This window comes from Aquila chrysaetos, chromosome 1, assembly GCF_900496995.4.
Source record: "Aquila chrysaetos chrysaetos chromosome 1, bAquChr1.4, whole genome shotgun sequence".
In the NCBI taxonomy this organism is placed as follows: domain Eukaryota; kingdom Metazoa; phylum Chordata; class Aves; order Accipitriformes; family Accipitridae; genus Aquila; species Aquila chrysaetos.
In genome coordinates this window covers 79,193,555-79,214,498 of record NC_044004.1, presented here as the reverse complement: position 1 = coordinate 79,214,498, position 20,944 = coordinate 79,193,555, and the positions used below count along the sequence as shown (strand labels likewise).

The 20,944-nt window shown below is 36.9% G+C and overlaps 1 protein-coding gene and 1 long non-coding RNA gene across 4 annotated transcripts in view; one reads left to right on the top strand and one right to left on the bottom strand.

Moving 5' to 3' along the window:
- PDE5A (phosphodiesterase 5A) overlaps window positions 1-20,944 on the bottom strand; it is a 141,335-nt gene that overhangs the window by 31,537 nt on the left and 88,854 nt on the right. For all 3 annotated transcript variants that reach the window (XM_030025627.2, XM_030025610.2, XM_030025619.2), the window contains 6 exons: window positions 19,610-19,699; window positions 8,905-8,976; window positions 7,701-7,790; window positions 6,333-6,470; window positions 4,943-5,010; window positions 2,676-2,784 (listed from right to left, as the gene is read on the bottom strand). In XM_030025627.2, the coding sequence (XP_029881487.1) occupies window positions 2,676-2,784; window positions 4,943-5,010; window positions 6,333-6,470; window positions 7,701-7,790; window positions 8,905-8,976; window positions 19,610-19,699 (567 nt within the window). The remainder of the gene's footprint in view (window positions 1-2,675; window positions 2,785-4,942; window positions 5,011-6,332; window positions 6,471-7,700; window positions 7,791-8,904; window positions 8,977-19,609; window positions 19,700-20,944) is intronic.
- Window positions 1-20,944, top strand: part of LOC115346074 — a 68,475-nt gene that overhangs the window by 45,431 nt on the left and 2,100 nt on the right. Inside the window, exon 3 of the long non-coding RNA XR_003925013.1 lies at window positions 12,571-12,634. This is a non-coding gene — a long non-coding RNA (uncharacterized LOC115346074). The remainder of the gene's footprint in view (window positions 1-12,570; window positions 12,635-20,944) is intronic.

Below are 20,944 nucleotides of genomic sequence, written 5' to 3'. Positions count from 1 at the left end.
ACAGTGCGTTTCGTGGCACTAAAATTTTTGTAAACTCTTTTGGTTTGTTTGAGATGCCTTGATTAATCCACTAACGCAATGAAAGGGGGCTTAGTGGAGACCAAGTTACGATCCAAAGAACGACAGGTAGGAAAACTACCACCAACAAGGTCAACATTCAGCAGTTTTCCAAAGACCTTTTATCATGTCTCATGCTCCAAGAGAAGGAAACTGAATTTATTTGGGAGGTGAAAGGGTGGAAGGGTGGAACAAAAAGACAATGCATCTTTTTCAAATACCTGTTGAGAAAAGGACGTAGTTCTCCTCTGACTGCTCCTGGAATAACATGGCAGTTGCTGAGAAGTACATGTGGTCCAATCTCTAATTGTATGCGACACAAAAAAATGGGTACACACTAATATTTCAGATCAAAAGGTTATTTGGGGTTTTTTTTTAACTATTGTTGCTCTGCTCTCTGGTGCTGTGCAAGGATTGTAGACAGTTTCTTTGCAGGCAAATGCACAAACACTATAGTGCTTACAAGTGGCAATAGGAAATGTGATTCTTTAAAGAAAACATTAAAGGATTACATCATGCCAGATACTTTACATGACTCCAGGAACTTAAATACTACTACTTAACAGTAGCCCATTATCAAGAGTGTATATGGAATAACTGAAGACTAGGATTTGCTGTTTTCTGAACTGTGACATACCTGTGAAATCAGCTGTAAAAAAGGCTATAAGAATCAGCATCTCTCCCTAGACCTCTCCAGCAAGGGCAGCAGAGAAACGCAGTCAAGCTTGCATGAAAATTGGTTTATGGCTACCCTGAGCAGAACCTGCTGTTTCATCGTAAAGTTCAGATGCATTGAAAGTCAAACTGGACTAGACTGGAGATAAGACCACAGTACAGAATGCTTAATAAAAATGCCTGACACAGTATTAAGGAACAGGAAGGAGATTAAGCAAAAACAGGCTTAAATGCCTTTAAGGAGTCTAGCAGCTATTTGAACTTTGTCTCCGCTGCGCTTTGTTGGTTCAGGAAAGAACATGTACAGATGACTGCTGAAGCTTAGCATTTAGCTTCCATGCTGTCCTTGTAAGTGGCCTGAACCTGAGGCAGGCAACATCATGGCTCTTCCACAAATAAACCCAAGCTGTTGTTCTGCCTCATGTCACTACCTAGGTACTTGAGGCCACCAAAGCATTTAGAAAGCACAAAGTTATTTTCATAAGGTGAGTAAGCATGCTGTTGAATGTCCTCTAAAGAAAGAGGCAAGCCAAGGTTTCTAGGGCACTAGGTACACCTGGGATTTTCCTCATGTCAGGGTTCATCAGATTTCAAAACATTTATCCTACAGCCCTGCCTTGAGACTGCTCCTACACAGGGGTGGAGATGCAGCCACTGTGTGTTGAAAAACATTATCCAAAATTCCTTCTGGCAGTACTATTATTTTCTTTTTATGAGTTTCTTTTACATGCATATGGTGTAAGTCATCTAGATTTCAGGGAAAAATGCAAAAGTATTCCTAACCCTACTGACAAAATGAAAGGCCTGTTTCAGACAAACAGTTGTTTGGATGACCCTCGGGGTATTAATTTTATTTTAATATGTCTTCAAAATAATCACCTTCCTTTATTGATTTAATAAAGTATATCCGTCTGATTCTGTTTTCACTTCTACTCCTGCAGTTAAGGTAGCTTTGGGCCCTGTACTGCAAAGTGGTGAGCACTCAATTCCTATGTTGCTCAATCCTTCATAGAAACCCACTCCAGAACATCCATGAAACCTTGCAGAGAGAAAAAGAGAAGCAACACAGCTCCCCCTCCATGAGCCTGCCCCTTCTTTCCACTTACTGGAACAATCACATTGAACACTGTATTTTCTGACCTTTTTGTTGTGCATCTCAGAACAAAGAGTTTGGTAAAAAGCTATCTGCTGATCATAATAACTCCTCTGCCTCTTATTACCTTCTCTCTGAGCCCCTCTAGCCAACAGGCTTAAATATAATAAGAAGAGCAGACATTTTTCTAATTTCTGCATTGACAGGAAAATACAGAATTACAAGTTTGCTTTTTGTTGATGACGACTGTAATCTGAGTCTTGCCAAGGGACCTTCACTCCTAACTCTCCAGTATCTGTGTGTTCAGTAGTACACCATACCACAAGCTCACACTTGAAGTGTGAAGCAAAAGCTCCCAAGGAAAAGTGAAGATGTTCCTTCTCCAAAACAGCAAAGAACTAGCATCTATAACATTAATCTTTGCCAGAACAAGAAGGGAAAGGAGAGGATAAAAGGGAAGGAACTTCTGAGAGCCTCCAAACACTCACAGTAAACTATCAGGGATTACTGTGAAAACCTCGAACTGTTCTTCGCTTCGATGTTTTCCATAGAACATATTGCAAGCTCTCCACATTGCACTATTTATCGACAAATTAATGTTAGGCTTTTTAAATAATGGCTGTAGAGATAAATCCCTTTCCTAGCCACCTGGCTCACTGTGGAGTATTGTACCTTTTCTTCACTGATAATGAATTTTATCAAGCAAACGTACCTTCCTTTGTGTTTGCGTAATTCTAACTGTGGCTGTTAAATTAATAGCAATAATAAGGGGAAAACAAAAAAGGTTTGAAGGGTAAACAGAAAAACATTCTCCATTTCTGAATTTCAAATCTAAGCTTATTTTACTTACTGTCCAGGGAAATCTTCTGTCTTTGCAGACATCTGGGATGTTAAGAGGCTCCATCGTATTCTTGACATACTCAGCATACATATAATTGATTTTGTTTGTATCATAGTCCCTGAAGGATACAACATTATTATTATGTGCTTAGTATGAAAATGGATCATTTCATTATGCAAAGCAGGTAATTGTAATATCTTTCCTGTATGAGGAAAGGATATAACCAATAGATATATAATGGAGTTGAGTTAAAATCCTGTATCCTAATCCAGCTGTCATCACAAAACTGCAGTGGATTGATTTATACATTCCACCATTTCTTTAATATTCAATGTTAACACTGAACACCAAACTTAAGAAATAAACAAATCAGTACAGTTTATGCAGATGAAGGATAAAGAATGAACAACTGGGTTTATATTGAAATAACAGAACTTTTTGAAAACAAACTCCATTCACAGATCTGACACACTTGAAAAATTAATACTAGATGAAATTCACACATTCTTTAAACAGAGTGCAGCAGGTAACATTTGTGAATTTCCTGCTTCTAAGTTCATTTCAAATTTGTTCTAGAAGTAAAGGCACAATCAGTTGCATGGGGATTCTGTTACTGAAATAGAACTGTTTATTCCAAATCAGGACATAAAATGTCTTTACAGAATCAATCATATCCTACTTTTTTAGCCACGATGTATTTAATTAAGGCATTTCAATTCTCTTGGACCCTTTGCCTGCTTTGGAGGAGGACATATGTCCTAATAATAAACCTATACCCATCAAGCTCCTGTAGTCTCCCTCTGACGTTTGACTTGACTTTAGTTATCCTTCTGGTGTAAGGATGTTCACAGTGCTGGAGGAAGGTAATTACTCTTTTGTTATTTCATAAACTTAGTTATAAAAGGCAACGCCCCACAATTCTGAAAACCAGTCTGATTTGGGGTTCTCTTCAGGGTCCTCAATTACATAATAAGCCTGAAATTTTACTATGTAAAGTAATACTTCCCATCTAATCCATGTCATTATATTTCTGCTATTGCCCAAAATTGTGCCCTTCAAGCATAGCAGAAGTTCTAACTCCAACAGTTGACTCATAGTACAGTCCTTGGTATATAATTGTGCTGTCTCATGAACAAGATTCAGATATGCAATTAAGCCTCCAAGATTCCTTCCCTATCAGTTATGAGAAATAATTTACTGATGGCCCATGCAAGCGGTAAATTACATTTTGAGTCCATTAACTGGTAACCATGAAAGGGATAATGCATAGGAAGGGTAAATTCTCTTTACCATTCCCATAGTGTAGAAGAGGAAGTAAACAGAAACTTTCTCTTTCACCCTGTGATCTTACTAGCCTGTTGTACCTCTGTACTTTCTGGCTGTACATTGTCTGAAATACAGCTCAACAGTTTTCAGTTGCTCAAGCCACACATGTTGGACATAATTTTCTAATACATGGAATTAAATTTAATATAATAAATGTTCACTGCAAAAAAGATCAAAGGGGTACAGAAATCCCCATATTCTCTCTGCACACTGTATCTGTAGTAGTGCCTTTTATATACAACTGTGTCTCACTCTTTTGGCATTATTTGAAACAACTGGTTTTGATGACAGAGAAAGGTAATGGAGAAAGTAATTTTCAAACTTCAATACAGAGGTTCAGACTAAATTTGGAAACTATTTAATCTGGATATTTTAATTCAGCTATTTCTACATCTTTCCCTTCCTCCCAGTTGAACTTCTTAATGGTTTCTCAAAGGTGACTGAAAGTTAGCACTTTAGGACTTTATTCTTGATTTAGTCAGTCATGTTCTTTGAGTCAGCTTCTCTATCTATGAAAAAAGAATAGTGATTAAAATAATTGATTAAAATCATAAATAGTATTAGTATCTACTAATGTGGGTATCTCTACTCTACAACATAGTCATCTACACAGATTCCTTGCAGATCAGTTTTAGAGCAGCCCACCAACTTAAATTTTTACTTCTCACATTTTGTACATTTCCATAGCTTAGCCTTGTGATACAACTATGTACTTAGACCTGACAAAAGTGAAGAGATCAGGCTCTACTCTCCTATTCTGCTCAGTGTGACCTTTTTTAAAGCGATAGAGTTTGTCTATGTACATTTCAGGGCAAAACCTGCTCTATAAAAATAGCAGTAATACATGGTACCCAGTGCAAATAAGGTCTGTTATTAAGAAAAAAATACTAAAAGCATCTTTTCTTCAGCATTCTCCTGGGATGACCAAAAGTTTGAATTCATTGTTTTACCTCTTCAGATTTTCAGCTGAATCTTCTAATTCCTCAGATTCCATGTGAAACACACTAGAAAATGAATCCTGGAATACCGAAAGGATATTTTAATATATAGGTGTATCAGGTTGTCATAAGTTAGAATAGTAGTATTCATGAAAAGCTTGTTGCAGTTATCAAAACCTATTCTGTAATAAAGACAAGTGTAAAATTATTTAACTTCATTTCACATCTAGCAGCAAGTGTACGGGATCCTACCACAAAAATATCTTTTGATACAATTTTAAATACCATTGAAGTGTCTTGAATCTGTACTGATCACTCTGAGAAGAAATCCCAGTATTTACAAGCTGTGCCAAATTTATCTGTCAGCACAGAACTTCTTTATTTTAACATTCATCCAATTCTAGACCTGCTTTGCTTGGACAGGTGAGGACATCAAAACCTTTTAAATGTATTGACTGATCTCTGTGTTGCTTTTCACGCAGCTTTTTTTAACAGTTGAGAAGCCTAAATGTAGAGAGAAATTAGATTCTCTCTGTACTAAAGATTCAAACTACAGACTGCAAACTAGGTGCTGGAATTTATCTAACTTGCAAGGACAGTGTGAATATGTGAATACAAAAATTATGTAAATTCCTCTTCTGTATTCTCGTGTGCAGGAGTGACTCTTCTAAATACAGTGAGAGATGGGATTGTGGCAGATGATTGCAAGTGCTGTGTGTTATTTCTGTGCTACAGAACCTGGAAATGCTTCCTTACTTCCAGATCTTAGTACACGCATATCTCTAACGAGTAGTGAAGGTAAAACTAGCAATGCCAGTACAAGGCTGAGGCGTGCAACATAATATCCCGCTCCTTGTTCTGCAGCCTATTTTCAATAGGAAGGAAATACAGGTGGGCAGACTGGAAAGGAGTTGTGCTTTGCTTCAGCAAGCCAGGATCTTGGGACAGGCCATGATTCTGTTTAGATACCTTATTTAGATACTCCTTGCTTAGATATACTCAAGAAATTAAAAGTGCCATCAAAACTGATTCTGCACAGGAAGTAAAGGCCCCTTTGTTTTTCTCCCAGCCTTCTCCTTTTTTCTGTCCTGCATCAGTAGCCAAGAAAATGAGTTACAAAAGAGTTCAACATTCAAGATCTATGCCACAGGAGAGAGCTTAGAGGCATAGTTTACCAACAGGTAATGCAAAATGGCTGCCTAAAATGGCAGTCTGGCCTACACAAAGACTGAAGCCTCCCAAGTCAACACCTAACCTGAGTAGATGCTGTAAAAGAAAAGGCAGAGGACAGAAAGGCGACCAAATATACTACGGGTTTGAAACACTTGTGTCAGAAGGGAGAGAAGCCCACACTGCTCCCAGGGAACAAACACTTCTGCCTTTAGACAAAAAACATACTCACAGTACAGTCTTCATCCACTATGAAGATTGTACACCTCTGCACTTGCATGAAGGATATTATAGTGGCAGCTATCTTCTTCAGAATTACTTCCAAAGACTGCTGCTCTTCAAAAATCAGGCTGGCAAGATCAAGAAGCACCTGGGGAAAAGGTATTTTGTGAAGTTTTGACTAATTGTGATTTAAGCAGTAATTATCATTACTACTGTCTTTGATTCTTCTCCTTTTCCCTGAATCAAGGAAGTCAACAAGTATGTCTGTGACCAAAATTAAGTTTTGGCTTTCACACAGACTTCAAGGTAGCAGTAAATAATAGCCAGTTTGGCACTTTTGATCAAGAAATAAATAGCATAGTTAGCTGTCTGATGTTTTTGGTCAGAGAGACAGAATAGATTTAGGCATTAAAAGTTCATCAAATGAAACCTGAGAAATCCAGACAACACACAGTTATTTGTCCTTAGGAAACCTAATAGTTTCCTATGGCTCATGTGTGCACTCTAAAAACAGTGATATTTACACTTCTTAAGACTTTTGAACACAATTATTATCTGTTGCAATTTTAACAGATCCTAATGAACTCATTTGGTGAAAACAACATTTAGATAGTCTGCTGTATTTCAAAGCTGCTGCTGAAGGACTTAGCAGCTCAGATGTGCTCCTATTATATTCCTTTTTCCTCACAAGAAGCATGGAGCCAATTTGAAAAGATTATCCAAATTTGTACCAATTTACAAACACCGATAATCACTTGGAAACTCAGACCTACCAGAAAATTTTTAAAACTGCTGCCTAGTTGTTTCTCCAAAACCTTTTCATACCGTATATGGCAGACATATCCATCCGTAAAGGCCATGGTATTAATAACCCATCAGTTATAAAGATGGCTGCAAAATACAGTTACATTAATCAGAAGGAAATCCAGTTTTCCATCTGATCATTACTGAAAATATGGTTAGTGACTATTTGTAGTTGTAGTGGACTAGAAGAGCAATCTGTATAACTTCTACTGTTCTGTAGGGATAATTCTATCTGAAATTTCTGGAGTATGTACACCTCTGGTTGTGTAATATGTACAGTGATCCACAGGCTAACTTCAGGCAATATCGAGTATATTGTCATGGAATGAATTTTCTGACATGTAGCTTTACCTTCTTCCCCTAGACAGTGCACTTCTCGCAGCCCAAGCTGGAATGTGCCCAGCTACTTCTCAGTGCAGTTAGTTGGAGCTTTATCAGAGATACACAGCATTCAATTACAGTAATTAAAAATAGCCAAGGAATAACTACCATATGAGAAATATCAAGAGCAAGCACTGATTACTAGCTAAGTATCGTAATTTCTGTATTCTTGGGACAAACCTGTTGATCATACCTGATTACGCCTGTTCTCAAGCAAAGATGTCTCATACAATTGAGCGTTGTGAAGAACAATTCCACAAAATGCCAAATACGCAGCAAAATCCTGAAGACAAATGAACATCAACACCTCATGAAGATGTCTCACAGCATCTTAACTGTATTCAAAGATAAGCTACTGCAATTTTTTGTTTTCACTTCGAAGTATTAATTGATATTTTTAGGATATTTTTGGCAACCACACATTCAGGTTTTTTTTTTTTTTTTTCCCGTTACTCATAATTTGTTATTTCCTCAAGAATCTCTTCTCCCTTTTTTAAACTAATGATCTTCACAGTTTATCCTGGTAAAAGTAGGATTGATATAAGAAGCAGCTCAGAGGAATCAACTCATTTTACAGGAATGCATATTTTATCTACAAAAACTGACTGCAGACAATCAGCCTCTCTAACTTTGGGGAATTCAATCTCTTGGAAAGCAGAAATAAAATTCTGCTAACATAGCAAACCCGGAAATTTTTCCCCTTTCAGAATGGGATTAATTCTGATATCCTGCAGATACTCAGTATGCATTTTGTTTTAAAGGGAAAGTTTTCAAAGGGAAAGGGTGAATTCCGATTTTTCATTGCTGAGGGTTAAGTCAACCTCTCCAGCCTGCGTGCAACCTGTTTTTTGCAATACCAATCTGAATGTGAAGCCTGGAAATGTTTGGAAAGCAACTGCAGTGTGAGAATTAGGAATCAAGATGCTGTCTGCTGTACTGATTATCTCATACATTGTTCATAATTTATCCAAAGCTTTTTCTCATCCTGCAATTGCTATATTGAGAAGTGATACAGAATTTAAAAAAGAATCACTGCACAAATTTTACATTGAAAATATGTTTGTTGGGGATGACGGGAGAGTTAAAACCAATTAATAAAAAAGGATGTCTATTAAAAGTTATTAAACTGTTTTACAAGGCATTTCAGTAGAGTAAGCCTGTGTTTCAGAGGTGTATGAGAGATACCATGCTGATCCAGAAATTAAACTATTTCACATCCACATATCTCATGGCCTCATGAAGAAAGAAATTTGCAGTATTACCAGAAATTTTTACTTTTTTAGAGGTGTTTAATTTTTAATAACTTTAAAATTTCTGATCAGCATGCGAAGTAATCACATACCCATCCCCCATTCCCTTGTGAAAATAGAAGAGATAGAAATGTCCAGCTTTTATACCTTTTCATCTTGTTCAGTGAAAGTGCCACCAATTCCAGATTTCTTATTGATTGCTTGAGCCACACCAACAACCTAGTGTATTCAAAATGGAGTAATTAAATAATTTTTAGGAGTCTGTCATTGGATTCTATTTCTAGACATATTTATAGAACGTAATATATGATCATTACAGATATTAATTTGGTTGACCTTTGGATAACAGAAGATATCTAAGCCTGTTTTTTCCTAATTTATTCATATGACAAATAGCTGAGCATGAACCTGAAATATGAGAAAAAAATAAGTGGCATGAGTCCTTGCTGCCCTTATGAAGAGAGGTTGATTTGATCCAAAATTGATTGCATAAATTGGAACAATCATCTCCCAGAAAAACAACAGTTCCCTCTTCTGCAGTCACAAGCCAGGCCACACAACAGCTCGCTCTAAAGTTCATCTGCTTGTGTGTGTGCAGAAAATACCCTTCCTGCTAGCTCTGACAAGATTTCCAAAACATAGCCTCCTTTCCGGATCTAGAGTTAGACTACAGTGATCTTTTTACATTTTGTATCTCTCTGAATCTGACCAGATTAATTTTCATCTGCTGAAAAATAGCATACAAAGGTTGTGTTCCTGCCAGATTCAAGTTTGTTACTCAAATTTAGTAGGTTATTAAAGGTAGGCTTTTACTAAAACCACATTAAACCTACACTGAGAAGAGATACTTTGTTGTGCTTCAGCTGGTAGTTAGACTGTCCTTCTTGCCAAGATATGCTGATATCTCGCCATTTTTAATTACTTTCCCAATGGAGCAACTCAGAAGGTAGGGAAGAATCCTGGTTTACAGGTAAAGAAGTTAAGCAAAGGGTAAAAAGTCATTCACAGGTCATGAGGACATCTGCGATGGACCTAAGAAGCAAACCCCTATGCCCTGATCAACATTAAAGGCTTTCTGTTAAGTAGTTCTTTCTGCTCTTGGCACATGGCTTAAGTCCTAGCTTTCAGATGGACTATGTATTAAGATCACCAGCCAAGAGGCTTCATAAGTTAAGGCTACCCACCTAAGTAAATCAGTGGACAGATAGTAACAAGGAGGGTTTACCTGAACTAGAAAAAAACCTACTATGATTTATGAAATAAAGACATGAACAGACCAGCTCCATTTACTTTGTTGGCTCGTCTCCTTTTATATTTAAGTGGAAGAAAATGGAATCCGTGTAACAATAAACCAAGCCAGATTACACATCTAGTTTTATTCTTACAAAGTTCTATCTAAATTATGTTAAATTTCAGATGATGCTTTTTTAGTGTAGAAATAATCCGTGGTGAAATTTGATTTCAAGTTTCTGGACATAATTCCATGAATTGGGAGATTCAAACATGATTTCTTACAAAATAGAAAACAGTCCCTTTAAGGACAGTCAATTAAAGTCCAAACTGCTGGTGCTTTTGTAACTTTCTACATAGAGGATAGTTAGCCAATAAACATGATTTCTTGATAAAGGATGTTGGTTTAGATTTTAAAAAAATGTAAAATGAACATGAGAGAACAACACAGCTGTTTTAAGTGTGATGCTTCTGTTACTGCCAGTCTTTGTGGAGTTCAATTCTGCATGCTGGTAAGAGCCTCCTAGGAAACCAATCTGCCCTGCAAACAGCAGAACTCCTTACAAAAATGAAAGTGGAATTCAGATCTTGGCTTAGTACTGATTCCAGTTTCTAATGCAGGCTCTAACTCTGACATCTGGGGAGAAATTAAATTGGGTGGTTGCTTTGGACTTACTCTTAGATACTCAACATAGATGTCTTCTCTGGTAACTTGGATCTGTTTTTCTGAGCCCGAGGAAAACAAGACTATTTAAAGAGACCTTCATACAAGTCAGTATGAAGAGTAAGTGAGCATTTCTTTAAAAAATTAATTCACTGGAATAGTATTTCTGTAGATTCCCCACTGCAGTTATTCAAGCTGTGTACTGGCAGTGACCATTCTGTCCTGTAAACTAGTTTAAACTTCTCCTGGATTCTGCGCTTATCCTTGTACTTCCGTTCTACTCTTCTGAGTCATAAATTAACCATGTAATTTCACAGCACAGTAAAACTGGAAGGCCATCAGAAGGAGACACAGGTTAATTTCAGTTGAGATACTTCTGACTTTCACTGTCAATAAGGTGAAAATGAGAGGTTTTCTAATTCAAATATTTTGTCATTCCATTAAAAAACGGTTATTTATTTTTGTTATTATACTACACATTATTAATGCACACTCTTTCTTTACTAAATCAAATTGTTACTATAATAGATGTTTTTCTCTGATGCATAAACATTTCCAAGATTATAGGATTTCAAGGCCTTAGCCTTTCCCTAAAATAATTCAGTATGTTTCCACTACTTTTGAGACTTTGCAAATTATAACTAATCTGACTTTAGGCTTAAAAGAATTGGAGAAAGTGTAGTTTCCTTATTTGTGAAGTAAAAAAAAAAAGGTTCTGGCTGTTAGTGAGTAATGACAGGTGTCTGTAATTGATATCAAGAGTGGGAGCTATAAGGTGGTGAACCTAATGCTGTTTATCAGGATGGATGAGAAAGGTACCAAAGGAGATGACCTTCTGAGGAAGGTGCCAAGTGGAGGGTGGGGACAATTATGTCTGAGCTGTTACTTAAATTGGTACCCAGAAATGAAGCCTGCAGTTTATGGTATCACGCCAAATAGCTGCTAGCAGCACCTGGAATGGATTTAGGTTAAGGGAGAGCTGAAAGAGAGGAGTAGTGCCAGAGCAAGAGGTAGGAGAGGGAAGCTGGAAACTGGGAGGAGCTGGAAGTCACTCACTAAAACCCTGCACTTCCTTACAGTTAAGATTGTCCATCTGTTTAAATGGCTGGATCTCACCTTCTGCTAAACTCAATAAATCTGCTGTGCAGTAAGCTCAGAGGCTAGAATGTGCTAGCACAGATGAAGCCCACCTAGCTGAGTACAGTAACATGAAAGAGTATGTGGTAAGAAGCCATAAAGTATATGCACAGCTTTTGATTCTTTTCAGATTTTTTGGCATGCTTGCAATAAATAATTGACAAAGCTGCAAAGAACTTCCTTTGTTTGAGATCCAAGTAGTGCAAGACCAGTGCAAGGTGTTAATGATGGTATTTTTCTGATCTTGCTTTTTGGGGAAAAACAATATCAGAAGAAAACTGTGGTGTGCATGTTTAAAAAGTTGTGCTTAACTGTTAATGATTAAGTTTATAATTGCTAAACTGATGGAAGGCTTACAGTTTTATTTTTGTAATGGAAGAGAAGACAATTTACTATCTCTCAGCCTAGCCTTCCCAAAATACTGATGTTACAAATAAGGTCATTGTTCTGCAGCATGAATCACTGCCAACTGTGGGCTCAAAAATGTCTGTCTGAAATAAAGCTTAACTGTCAGCTCCATTCCATACAACCCAGTTTTTCCCACAGTCAACCTCTCATTTACTTTAGTGAGGAATATTTCTTATCTAGTGAACTTTCTTACTGTAATAACAATGTACAACTAGCCTTATATACTTCTAAAGCAGACTTTGAATAGTAAGCAAATCCTTTAACCAGTCAATATGCTTTTATGTTAACCTACATGTGCAGAGATTAATGGTTAGGCCTTTTCTCATACCACTGTCTTCTGTGGGTATTTATTTAATTTATTTTATTTTTTTCAGTTTTGATCCAGCATGAGCTAAGACAACTTTAACGAGGTCAGAGGCTTTTTAAGGCATCCAGAAGGTGAGTACTTTCATCTTGTGTAAACACATCCCCTCCATGAAAGGAAAGTCTGTGGTACTTAAAAAAGCTATAAGAAAACAGTAAAAGGACCATACTAATATAGCAAAAAGACTATTTTTAGGCTCCCTTTATTAACACTGCAGGTTTCTGATACATTAACAAAGGCATGTGTTCCAACACAAATGGTCATTTTTAGATCTTTGTTAAGATCTTTCAGTAAAAGGTTTTAACTGAAGAGGGAGGGAGTAATGAGGAGAATAAACCTGCTAAAAATTCATGGTCATGTTGATGATGATAAAAAATTTGTGCAGATGCAAACTTCTTTGCTTTTGTTGTTGTTGTTTCAGTGGCATTCTAAGCTTTTAAAGACAACTTTGTAGTATGTGCTATTTTTTTTTCACACAAAATAGTTTTAAAAATTAAACTGGTCCAAATTCTGGCCTCATTTATATCAGTACAGATTCCAGTGAACTTCACTAGATTCTGTAGAATGTGGTGTAAAGACAGTAATGAGAAAAATCTCAGATGGATATTATTTAGCCGTTGGAGTCTTGCCTGCAACCAGGTAATTAGGAGATGTAGGAAACTCAAGAGGGTCTGTTCCTGTTACTAAAGTAATTATGTAATTAGGACAAAAGTAAATCATGTGGTAGCATTTTAGGCCATGGAGAACATATGCCTGCATTCTAGAGAATACTAAGCACAGCGAAACCCAAATCCTTATTTTTAAAACTTACTACAAACAAATCTGAAATAACAATAGGCCAGATCTGTGATCTCCAGCTGTGAGTTACGTTCGCACCAGCAGAGAAATTGAATCAAAGGTGACTAACTGGTCTGAGCTCAGCTATACAGAAAACTTATTCAGATAACAGGTACATGAAAAGTGTGAAATCTTTGTGGCAATACACAAGACATATCTGAGATAAAGCTAATTTTCTGTAAAGCTTGGAGAATATCATAAAAAAAATGACAGTCCACTCAAACACTTGCTGATGAAAGCACTGTTCCAGTCTAACAAAAAGGTGGCTTTTAAGTTACTTCGGCACAATATTTTGTGTCTTTAATTCTCTAACAGGCAGACACCAAGTGAACTTTTTTGAAAGTTGAGTCCTGTAGCAATGAAGCAAAGATATGTATGTTTGATTTCTTGTCATTCTCCTACTATGCCTACAGAATTATCCTGTATATTTCTTGGTTACCCAAGACAAAACTAGTAGGAAAGAAAGGGGTTTAAAACAGCTATGAAAGGGGACGACCACTGGAAAAGCTTAAGGTAGTACTCTGGACTGAAGAAAACCAAGACTAAGGGAGAGGAAAGACTGAAGTAATTAGTATCTGTTTATACTTTGATACATGTGAGTTTATGGCCAAATCCCTAAAGTAACCAGTGAGCTCCTGAGTGCTACACACTTTTTTCCATGAGCTTTACCCCCAGTCTAACTAGGTAGGTGGGATTATAGAACAATGTGTATCTACAGTAGTCATGCAGTTCCTAACAAAAGCCTTCATCCAGGCTGGCTGTATTGAAAGTATATAAGGGGTGGGCAGAAAGGAATAAGCTGTATGTTACCATAGTGGTCCAGCTTTCTTTAAAGTCAGTTGGAAAAACTCCCCTTAGATTAGAAACCATGTACTTTGTTATTTTCCATTCAGGTGACATAAGATAGACATACACCAAGAAGACAAAAAGCAATTTTGATGATGGAATTGTTCTCTTATTTTTAGTCCTCAAAAGGGAGGAAAAAACCCCTCCAACAATTACTGAGTCAATATCCACACCTATCCACATCACATCTCAACACAGCTTTCCTAATTGTATTCTTGCTGGCAACACAGGTAATCTCCCAGTGCTGCTACTTGTTCTGTAACCTTTCTTCTCGATCTGTACCAGTTATCCCATTTAGTAAAGCCTGATTCACATTCCAAGGAGAGATTTCTTCTAATTATCGGAGAGCTTTATTTTTGCTACTTTCTTGCAATAGCTGACTCCTGCCTCTAAAAGTAGCAGGTTACCTAGAGTATTTCCCAGTAGATGATGACTGATGACTTCAGTGCTGATGGCTGTGCTCTGAATTTTATCTGGATTGTTTCATGCTGCAATTTTTTGCGCATTAAGATTACAGGTCTAACTGTGGAAGCTGTTCCAGCTCTACAGTACTCTACAGGCAGCTAGTGCCCTTTTTAGTTGGTTCTTACTTGAGTTGACTTAAAAATACAATAATATAATTTTGCTTCCTAAGAAGATAAATATATATATTTTTTTTTTTTTTTTCACTTTGCTGGCACCTAAAGAAAAATGACATTAAGCTAAAGAATGGTAACAGGGAGAGGGAAACTCAACTTTTATCTCATTTTAAAGATGGGAACATAGCCACTTGAGAAGACAGACTAAGTGGTTTTAACCTTACTTTGCTGTCCTGGTCTTGTAGAGGTTTTATTCAGGCTTATAAAATTATCCTGCAGGGACAGAACTGTATTTGCAGACTTTCATTTTTAATCAACAAGACTTTCACATCCTTTTCTATCATTCATGCCAGCAGTAGTCTGCATGATTTCCAGCAGTGTAGCTACTATAACACGTCTCAGCCTAAGCTGAAAATCCACCCAAAAAGCAAATTACTGATCTCCATAATCCTGCAGCAAGACTGCTGCTGGAACTTGAGTTAGTTTGTTTAAAGTTAGCTTGCCTAAATCTACACTATACTGCAGTGACTGTGATGTATTATTATACCTGAAGTGTTCACTGTGGGAGAAAATAACTTAGCTGGCTAACAGTAACATGCCTGGTCACATTTTATACAATAAAATTCAACAGGATATTTTCAAAGGCTGTTGTAAATAGAGTAGCACTCCTGATTTGTTGGGAAGAGCTTCCCAGTGACAGGAGATAGGGCAAAGTAAACAATAAACTAAAATGGACTGAGCATTGCCAGAATAAAACATTTCCCTAGCCACTTAGTAGGAAGTTCAATCTTATGTACTCAGAGCCTGGGAGATAGGTCTCAGTTAATTCAGCTAAAAGTTCCCATATGAGAAAATCCTGCAGATTTTAGTAGAAATTAAAGTGAAATAGAATTTTATGGAAATTATTTTGCACAGCTGAAAGAAAAAAAAATGCAGAAATAACAAAAAATTATGTCATTCCTGTAGATGTTCCACAGCAGCTGTGATGACTCTTTGTATCAGAGACCATCCATTCTACAGATATTCCAAACCAGTTAGCTGTACTGAGTCTTGCATCAGTTCTGGATAACTTCGCAAATTGGTTTAAGCTGAGGACTTCCATTCTCTATTCAGTTCTGTCAAATTTTGTCAAAATGACTGTTTGTTTACAAACATCTACAAAACCAGATGGAGAAATTCGAGATGATAATTATTTGCAACAGCTTCCATAGTCCTTTTTCTGGGTCTCTGAATCCAAGACCAAACAAAATCAGAAGAAAGTGCTACTGCATTTACTGACTTTATTACAGGAGCTCTAGAAGGCAAATCAGTACCATCTGAAGCTTTTGAAAAATTAAAGATTTAAAGACACACCAGGAATGAAAAGCTGCTTTTTGAGATACACAATGCTGAACTGCCACAACCTTAGGTCTTCTGCCAGTAGTGGTAAAACCCTGATTTCTGTATTAGCACTGAAATGGTTAGTGTTAATAGCTACAGCTAAAGCCTGTGGCCAGCAATACCAGTTTCCTCTTGCAAAAGAAATAACCATGGTAACTCTGTGGTACAAGCTGGCTAATACTAACTTTTCATTGGCGGCTTTTGTACTACTGAGGATAAAAATTCAGTCTGTTTTGAAGGTTTTGACATGTTCTCTAATACATGTTGATAATCCACATAGCAAGTCTTACATACTGATGCCTAGATAACTGTATACAGTTATCTGCTCTTACAGAAGAATCACCAGAAGAGAAAATCTTTCAGGATCAAAATGGAATCTTTGCTATGGCTTCACATTCACCTTATGACAAATTTAAATGCAGGAATAGATGATTAAATGATTTGACTTAGAACCATTTTGTTTTTCTTTTAAAGTAGAATACAATTCAGGTTACTCAAGGCCTTTCTTCCTCCTTGTTTTCTTTGATGGTGATAACCAGGAAATGATACAGCCTTGCATGCCAGAAAGCATCATGTAGCAATACTTTTGTCATATGATGGGATGGGAAGAATTTCTGTTTAGTTATTAGAGATTGTGCAGCAGGGGTTTACAGATATCAGAACTTTGTTCAAAGCCCCTGAAGTCACATCAAAGCTTGGTCAGTTTGCATTTGTAATTTTTCATGAGAAAATGAGAACTCTTCATAAAGCTAGCACTATACAACCCTCTATGATCTGATCTTAAAGGACATCATCAGCAGAATTTTCTGCATGTGAAATGCAATGTTTCTGTGGCATTTCTATCAGCAAGAATAGGTTGAGTAGGGGATTGAGAAAAGTTCTTTTACTATTAAGTGAATGTAATTCCATTCTTCATGTGCATCTGTGCAGGGGTAAAGTCCTCTTATTGCACTGCTCTTTTCTCATTGTTACTAGTTCCTGGGTCCTTTTTATGAGCTCTTCTGTGAATCAAACTGTTTTCTTCTTTTCATCTATGGAATTTCTTACTAGCTGTTATTTTTAAGTGAGACTTTGGTTTCTCACATGCCTCATGGAAATATAGGCGAATGTGAAAAACATCTACTGGAAAAATCTCCATACTTCAGCAGGCCCAGAGGATTTTAATAATCAGCATGAGATTTTCTTCCTCTCAATTACTGACTCTTTTGTTTTAAAAAAATAGTACTAATACTAAACAAACAAACAGAAAACCCCAGTTGCTTCTCTTTCTCAGTGTTTATTTTTGGATGTCTTCCAGAATCATCTTTTGACTGTGGCTGCTGACATCCTGGGCTAAGGCAGCATTCACTAGCCTCAATATTACTAGAGGGCCTTTGGGGAATTTTTTTTTTTTTTTTTTTTTTTTTTTTAACAGAGAGGAGCCAGTAGAGCCAGTATTCTGGTTTTGGTTTTGGGGTTTTATTTTTTTAAACAGAAAAGCAGAATGCAAATGGCAAATTAAGGACTGATTCACTGACTCCAACATCTGTCCAGAAACATGTCAGCCATGTGTTATGGTGAGAGGGTGAAAAACCTTCTGGCAGAGACTTTAAAATCAGAAAAAATTAAAAAGTGCTGTCCTTTCGTGTAAGAAATCTTATAGTTTAGCCCCTTCAAATTATTGCATATGAGTGGAGTGTAACATTCTCCTCAGCTTCAGGTTGGCTGAACTTTTCAAAATAAACAAATTGCTGCTTCATTTCCACTTGCTGATGCGCTTAGGAGTAGAAAGCTAGCTGAAGATACGGCCAATTGCAGGTTTATTCAGCCTGTAAGTCATGGTGTATTGGACCAACAGACTACAGTTCTTATTCCTTCCTCCACCTACCATCAGGACCCAGTGAGAAGTAAGCACTTCCACGCTCCCTGGCCAGCAAGATTTTGTAATTCGTTTCTGATCCCAATTACACAGAGCATAGCATTTTTTCCATTCAACAAAAAGAAAATGGGATAGCTTGGGTGAAATTTAAAGCCTTGCATCAGCCTGACATGGACCACTGGTCCCTGACAGCTCTTCACACATCTGCTTTGCTCATCAGCTGGCCCAGGGCCAGCGGTGGCTGCTGCTGGTTAGAAAGGGAAGACTTTTTAGCAGGAGTGGGAGTAGGAGAGGATCAAGTGCTGTCCTTGGAAGAGCTGAAAAAAAAATATTTTGAACCAAAATCAACAGTAGGTGAAGAAAGGAAATCCTGGCTGATCATCTGGGTCAGCTAGAGTAAGATTCAACAAACAAGTTAAATCAAGAATTTAATCAATTTATTTAATGAAGAAAAGGTTCACTGCAGTAAAAGTCAAGGTGACATATTCCGTAAGAGGAATAAAAGATGGAAAAGCAAGAAAAAGAAGGTATGATGTCTTCAAACCAATCTTGGTAGCGTTTCGTTTTGGAGTTTGAGCTTTCTGGAAGCAAACTATAAATACTCTAAAAAATAAAGGAATTACAGGAGAGAAAAATCTCCATCTTAAAGCTCTGATACACTTTATAGAGAGCCTTACACTTTGTGAGTATTCTAAGAACTGGTGATGTGGCTGAAGGCTACTACATTCAGGATCAAAAACACCCCAAACTTACTTTACTTACCCCCTAAGTAAAACTGTGGCCCTCATTTTTTTCCCATTAATTGGCTTTCACTGACTTTACTGAATTCAGGCTTCAACTACTCATTGCAAGAAGACATCGTTAGTCCATAATAAGAATTCTCCCTACTGCAATAGCATCAGACAGGAAGAGAGAACTTCTGTGAGAAGTAGCATGGATGGGAAATATGTACAAGAGTTCAATGAGCAGATTCACATTGTTTTAAATTAGGAGTGATTTAAGTTATATGCCTTGTGGGTAACTTTTCTGAATCACGTTGACACCATGTGTTTTTCAGTGCCTGAAGTTAAGCACTTAACATGTTTCTTAATTTATTACTTATGAGCTGAGTTAATAGAATGTAAAAACAGCCTTACAGACAATGATAAAACCCAATTTGTGTCCTCTGAAGAAAATAATGTAGATACAAGCTCAGCTGAAGTACAGTAACTCTTAAATACAATCTAAGCGTGCACTGAGGTAGATCAGTAAGTGTGCAGAGAACTTTAATGCTGACAGATACTTAGTACAGGAACTGGGAACAGCACTTCTAGAGTTAAATACATATATTCTACTTCTGCATCTGAGATTAAACTCTTCTTGACAATTCTCTTTGGCTTACATTACTGAACTAGATAAGATAAAATTAAAGTCCAAGCAAACATAAGCAGTCTTTTTAAAAAAAGAGATGGATTTATACTGTAAGATAATGACTGCCAGCTATTAAAGTTTAAAGCATTAGCATAGCTGGAAACAGTATTACGTGAAGTGATCCCAATACTGCAACTTACCTCTTCTCTATGATTCTTTATTGGCATACAGAGAATACTCTGAGTCTTATACCCTGTGATCTGGTCAACTTCTGCATTGAATCTTGGATCCTGATACAAGAAAAAAAAACACAATTATTTGACTAGTTGCCTAAAGACCAGTTCTTTTTCTTCCCTGGTTTAAAGGTTAAGAAAAGTACAATATTTGACTTAACTGTTACCCAGGATAACAAAGGTTCCATTACTAGCTAATAATTATATAAAGTTGTTATTATCAGTGTGTTAAAACAACAACAAAAAAGCATTTATGTAGAACATGAGTGCCTGTGGATAAATACAACTGCCAGAAAGAACAAAAAACCCCCAAACCCTAGGAGAAGCCTTTCTTGAGCCTAGACCATCATTATAATAAATGTATACATGGACTAACCATCCCTAGTATAGGTTTTTATCATCAAGAAGAAATTACAGAAATATACTGAAAGACATATGGCCACAGAGGAACAAAGTTTCATGAATGTGGTTAGTGGTTTTGCTTTTACCAGAGATTGCTTGTTTCATTTTTTCAGCTGAATATTGTTATAAAACTCTGATTTTTTAAAAAAAAAATCTTACTAAACCAAATCAGACTATTTTTAAAGGCTGCTGTTTTTTCTCTAGTAATTGATTTCAAGTTGAGCATGATGGACCCAATTCAAGAATGAACTTTTAAACTATAAGGACAGGTGATGTCCTGCTGGAAACATGTACTTAGCAAACGTTTAGACAGTTTCTGAGGCAGCAAACAAGTGTTTGTTGAAAAGGAAACCATATGAAATCATACCACTTTTTTTTTTTCTTCTGAAAAAAGTCTACTCGGTAATGTTACCTAATTCTGTAAACATGGTCAGATTAACTGAGAGATGATCAATCAGAAGCGGTAATTTTCAGTTCTGTATGCCTTTATTAATTAGTTAATTCATCAACTAAGTAATTCATTAAAATTTTCATCATCCCTAAATTCAAAGCACAAAATCAGCATATCCAAAGAGCCTGGAATGAAGAGATGTTAAGCTGAGACGTAAGAGATGTCCTCTCCCAGTGCTGGATTCTCTTCCTTTTTTCATCTGGCCTTGTACTAAGTAACTCAAATTACAGAGTATCACTTCATTTGGGAGGCCTCTATACAGTTCAAACCCTCATCCCATTCTTGTTCATTCAGCTCCTACTCTTTGTGCCTCAGGTATGATAAAATTCTCCAGTGTATTTTTAGTCACAGGACTCCAGTTTTGCAGATAATTACACTCACAATTTCATTCATTTTGGTGCAGAAATGGAAACATTTAAGTGTCCAAAGCTGGAAATGCAAATACTGGT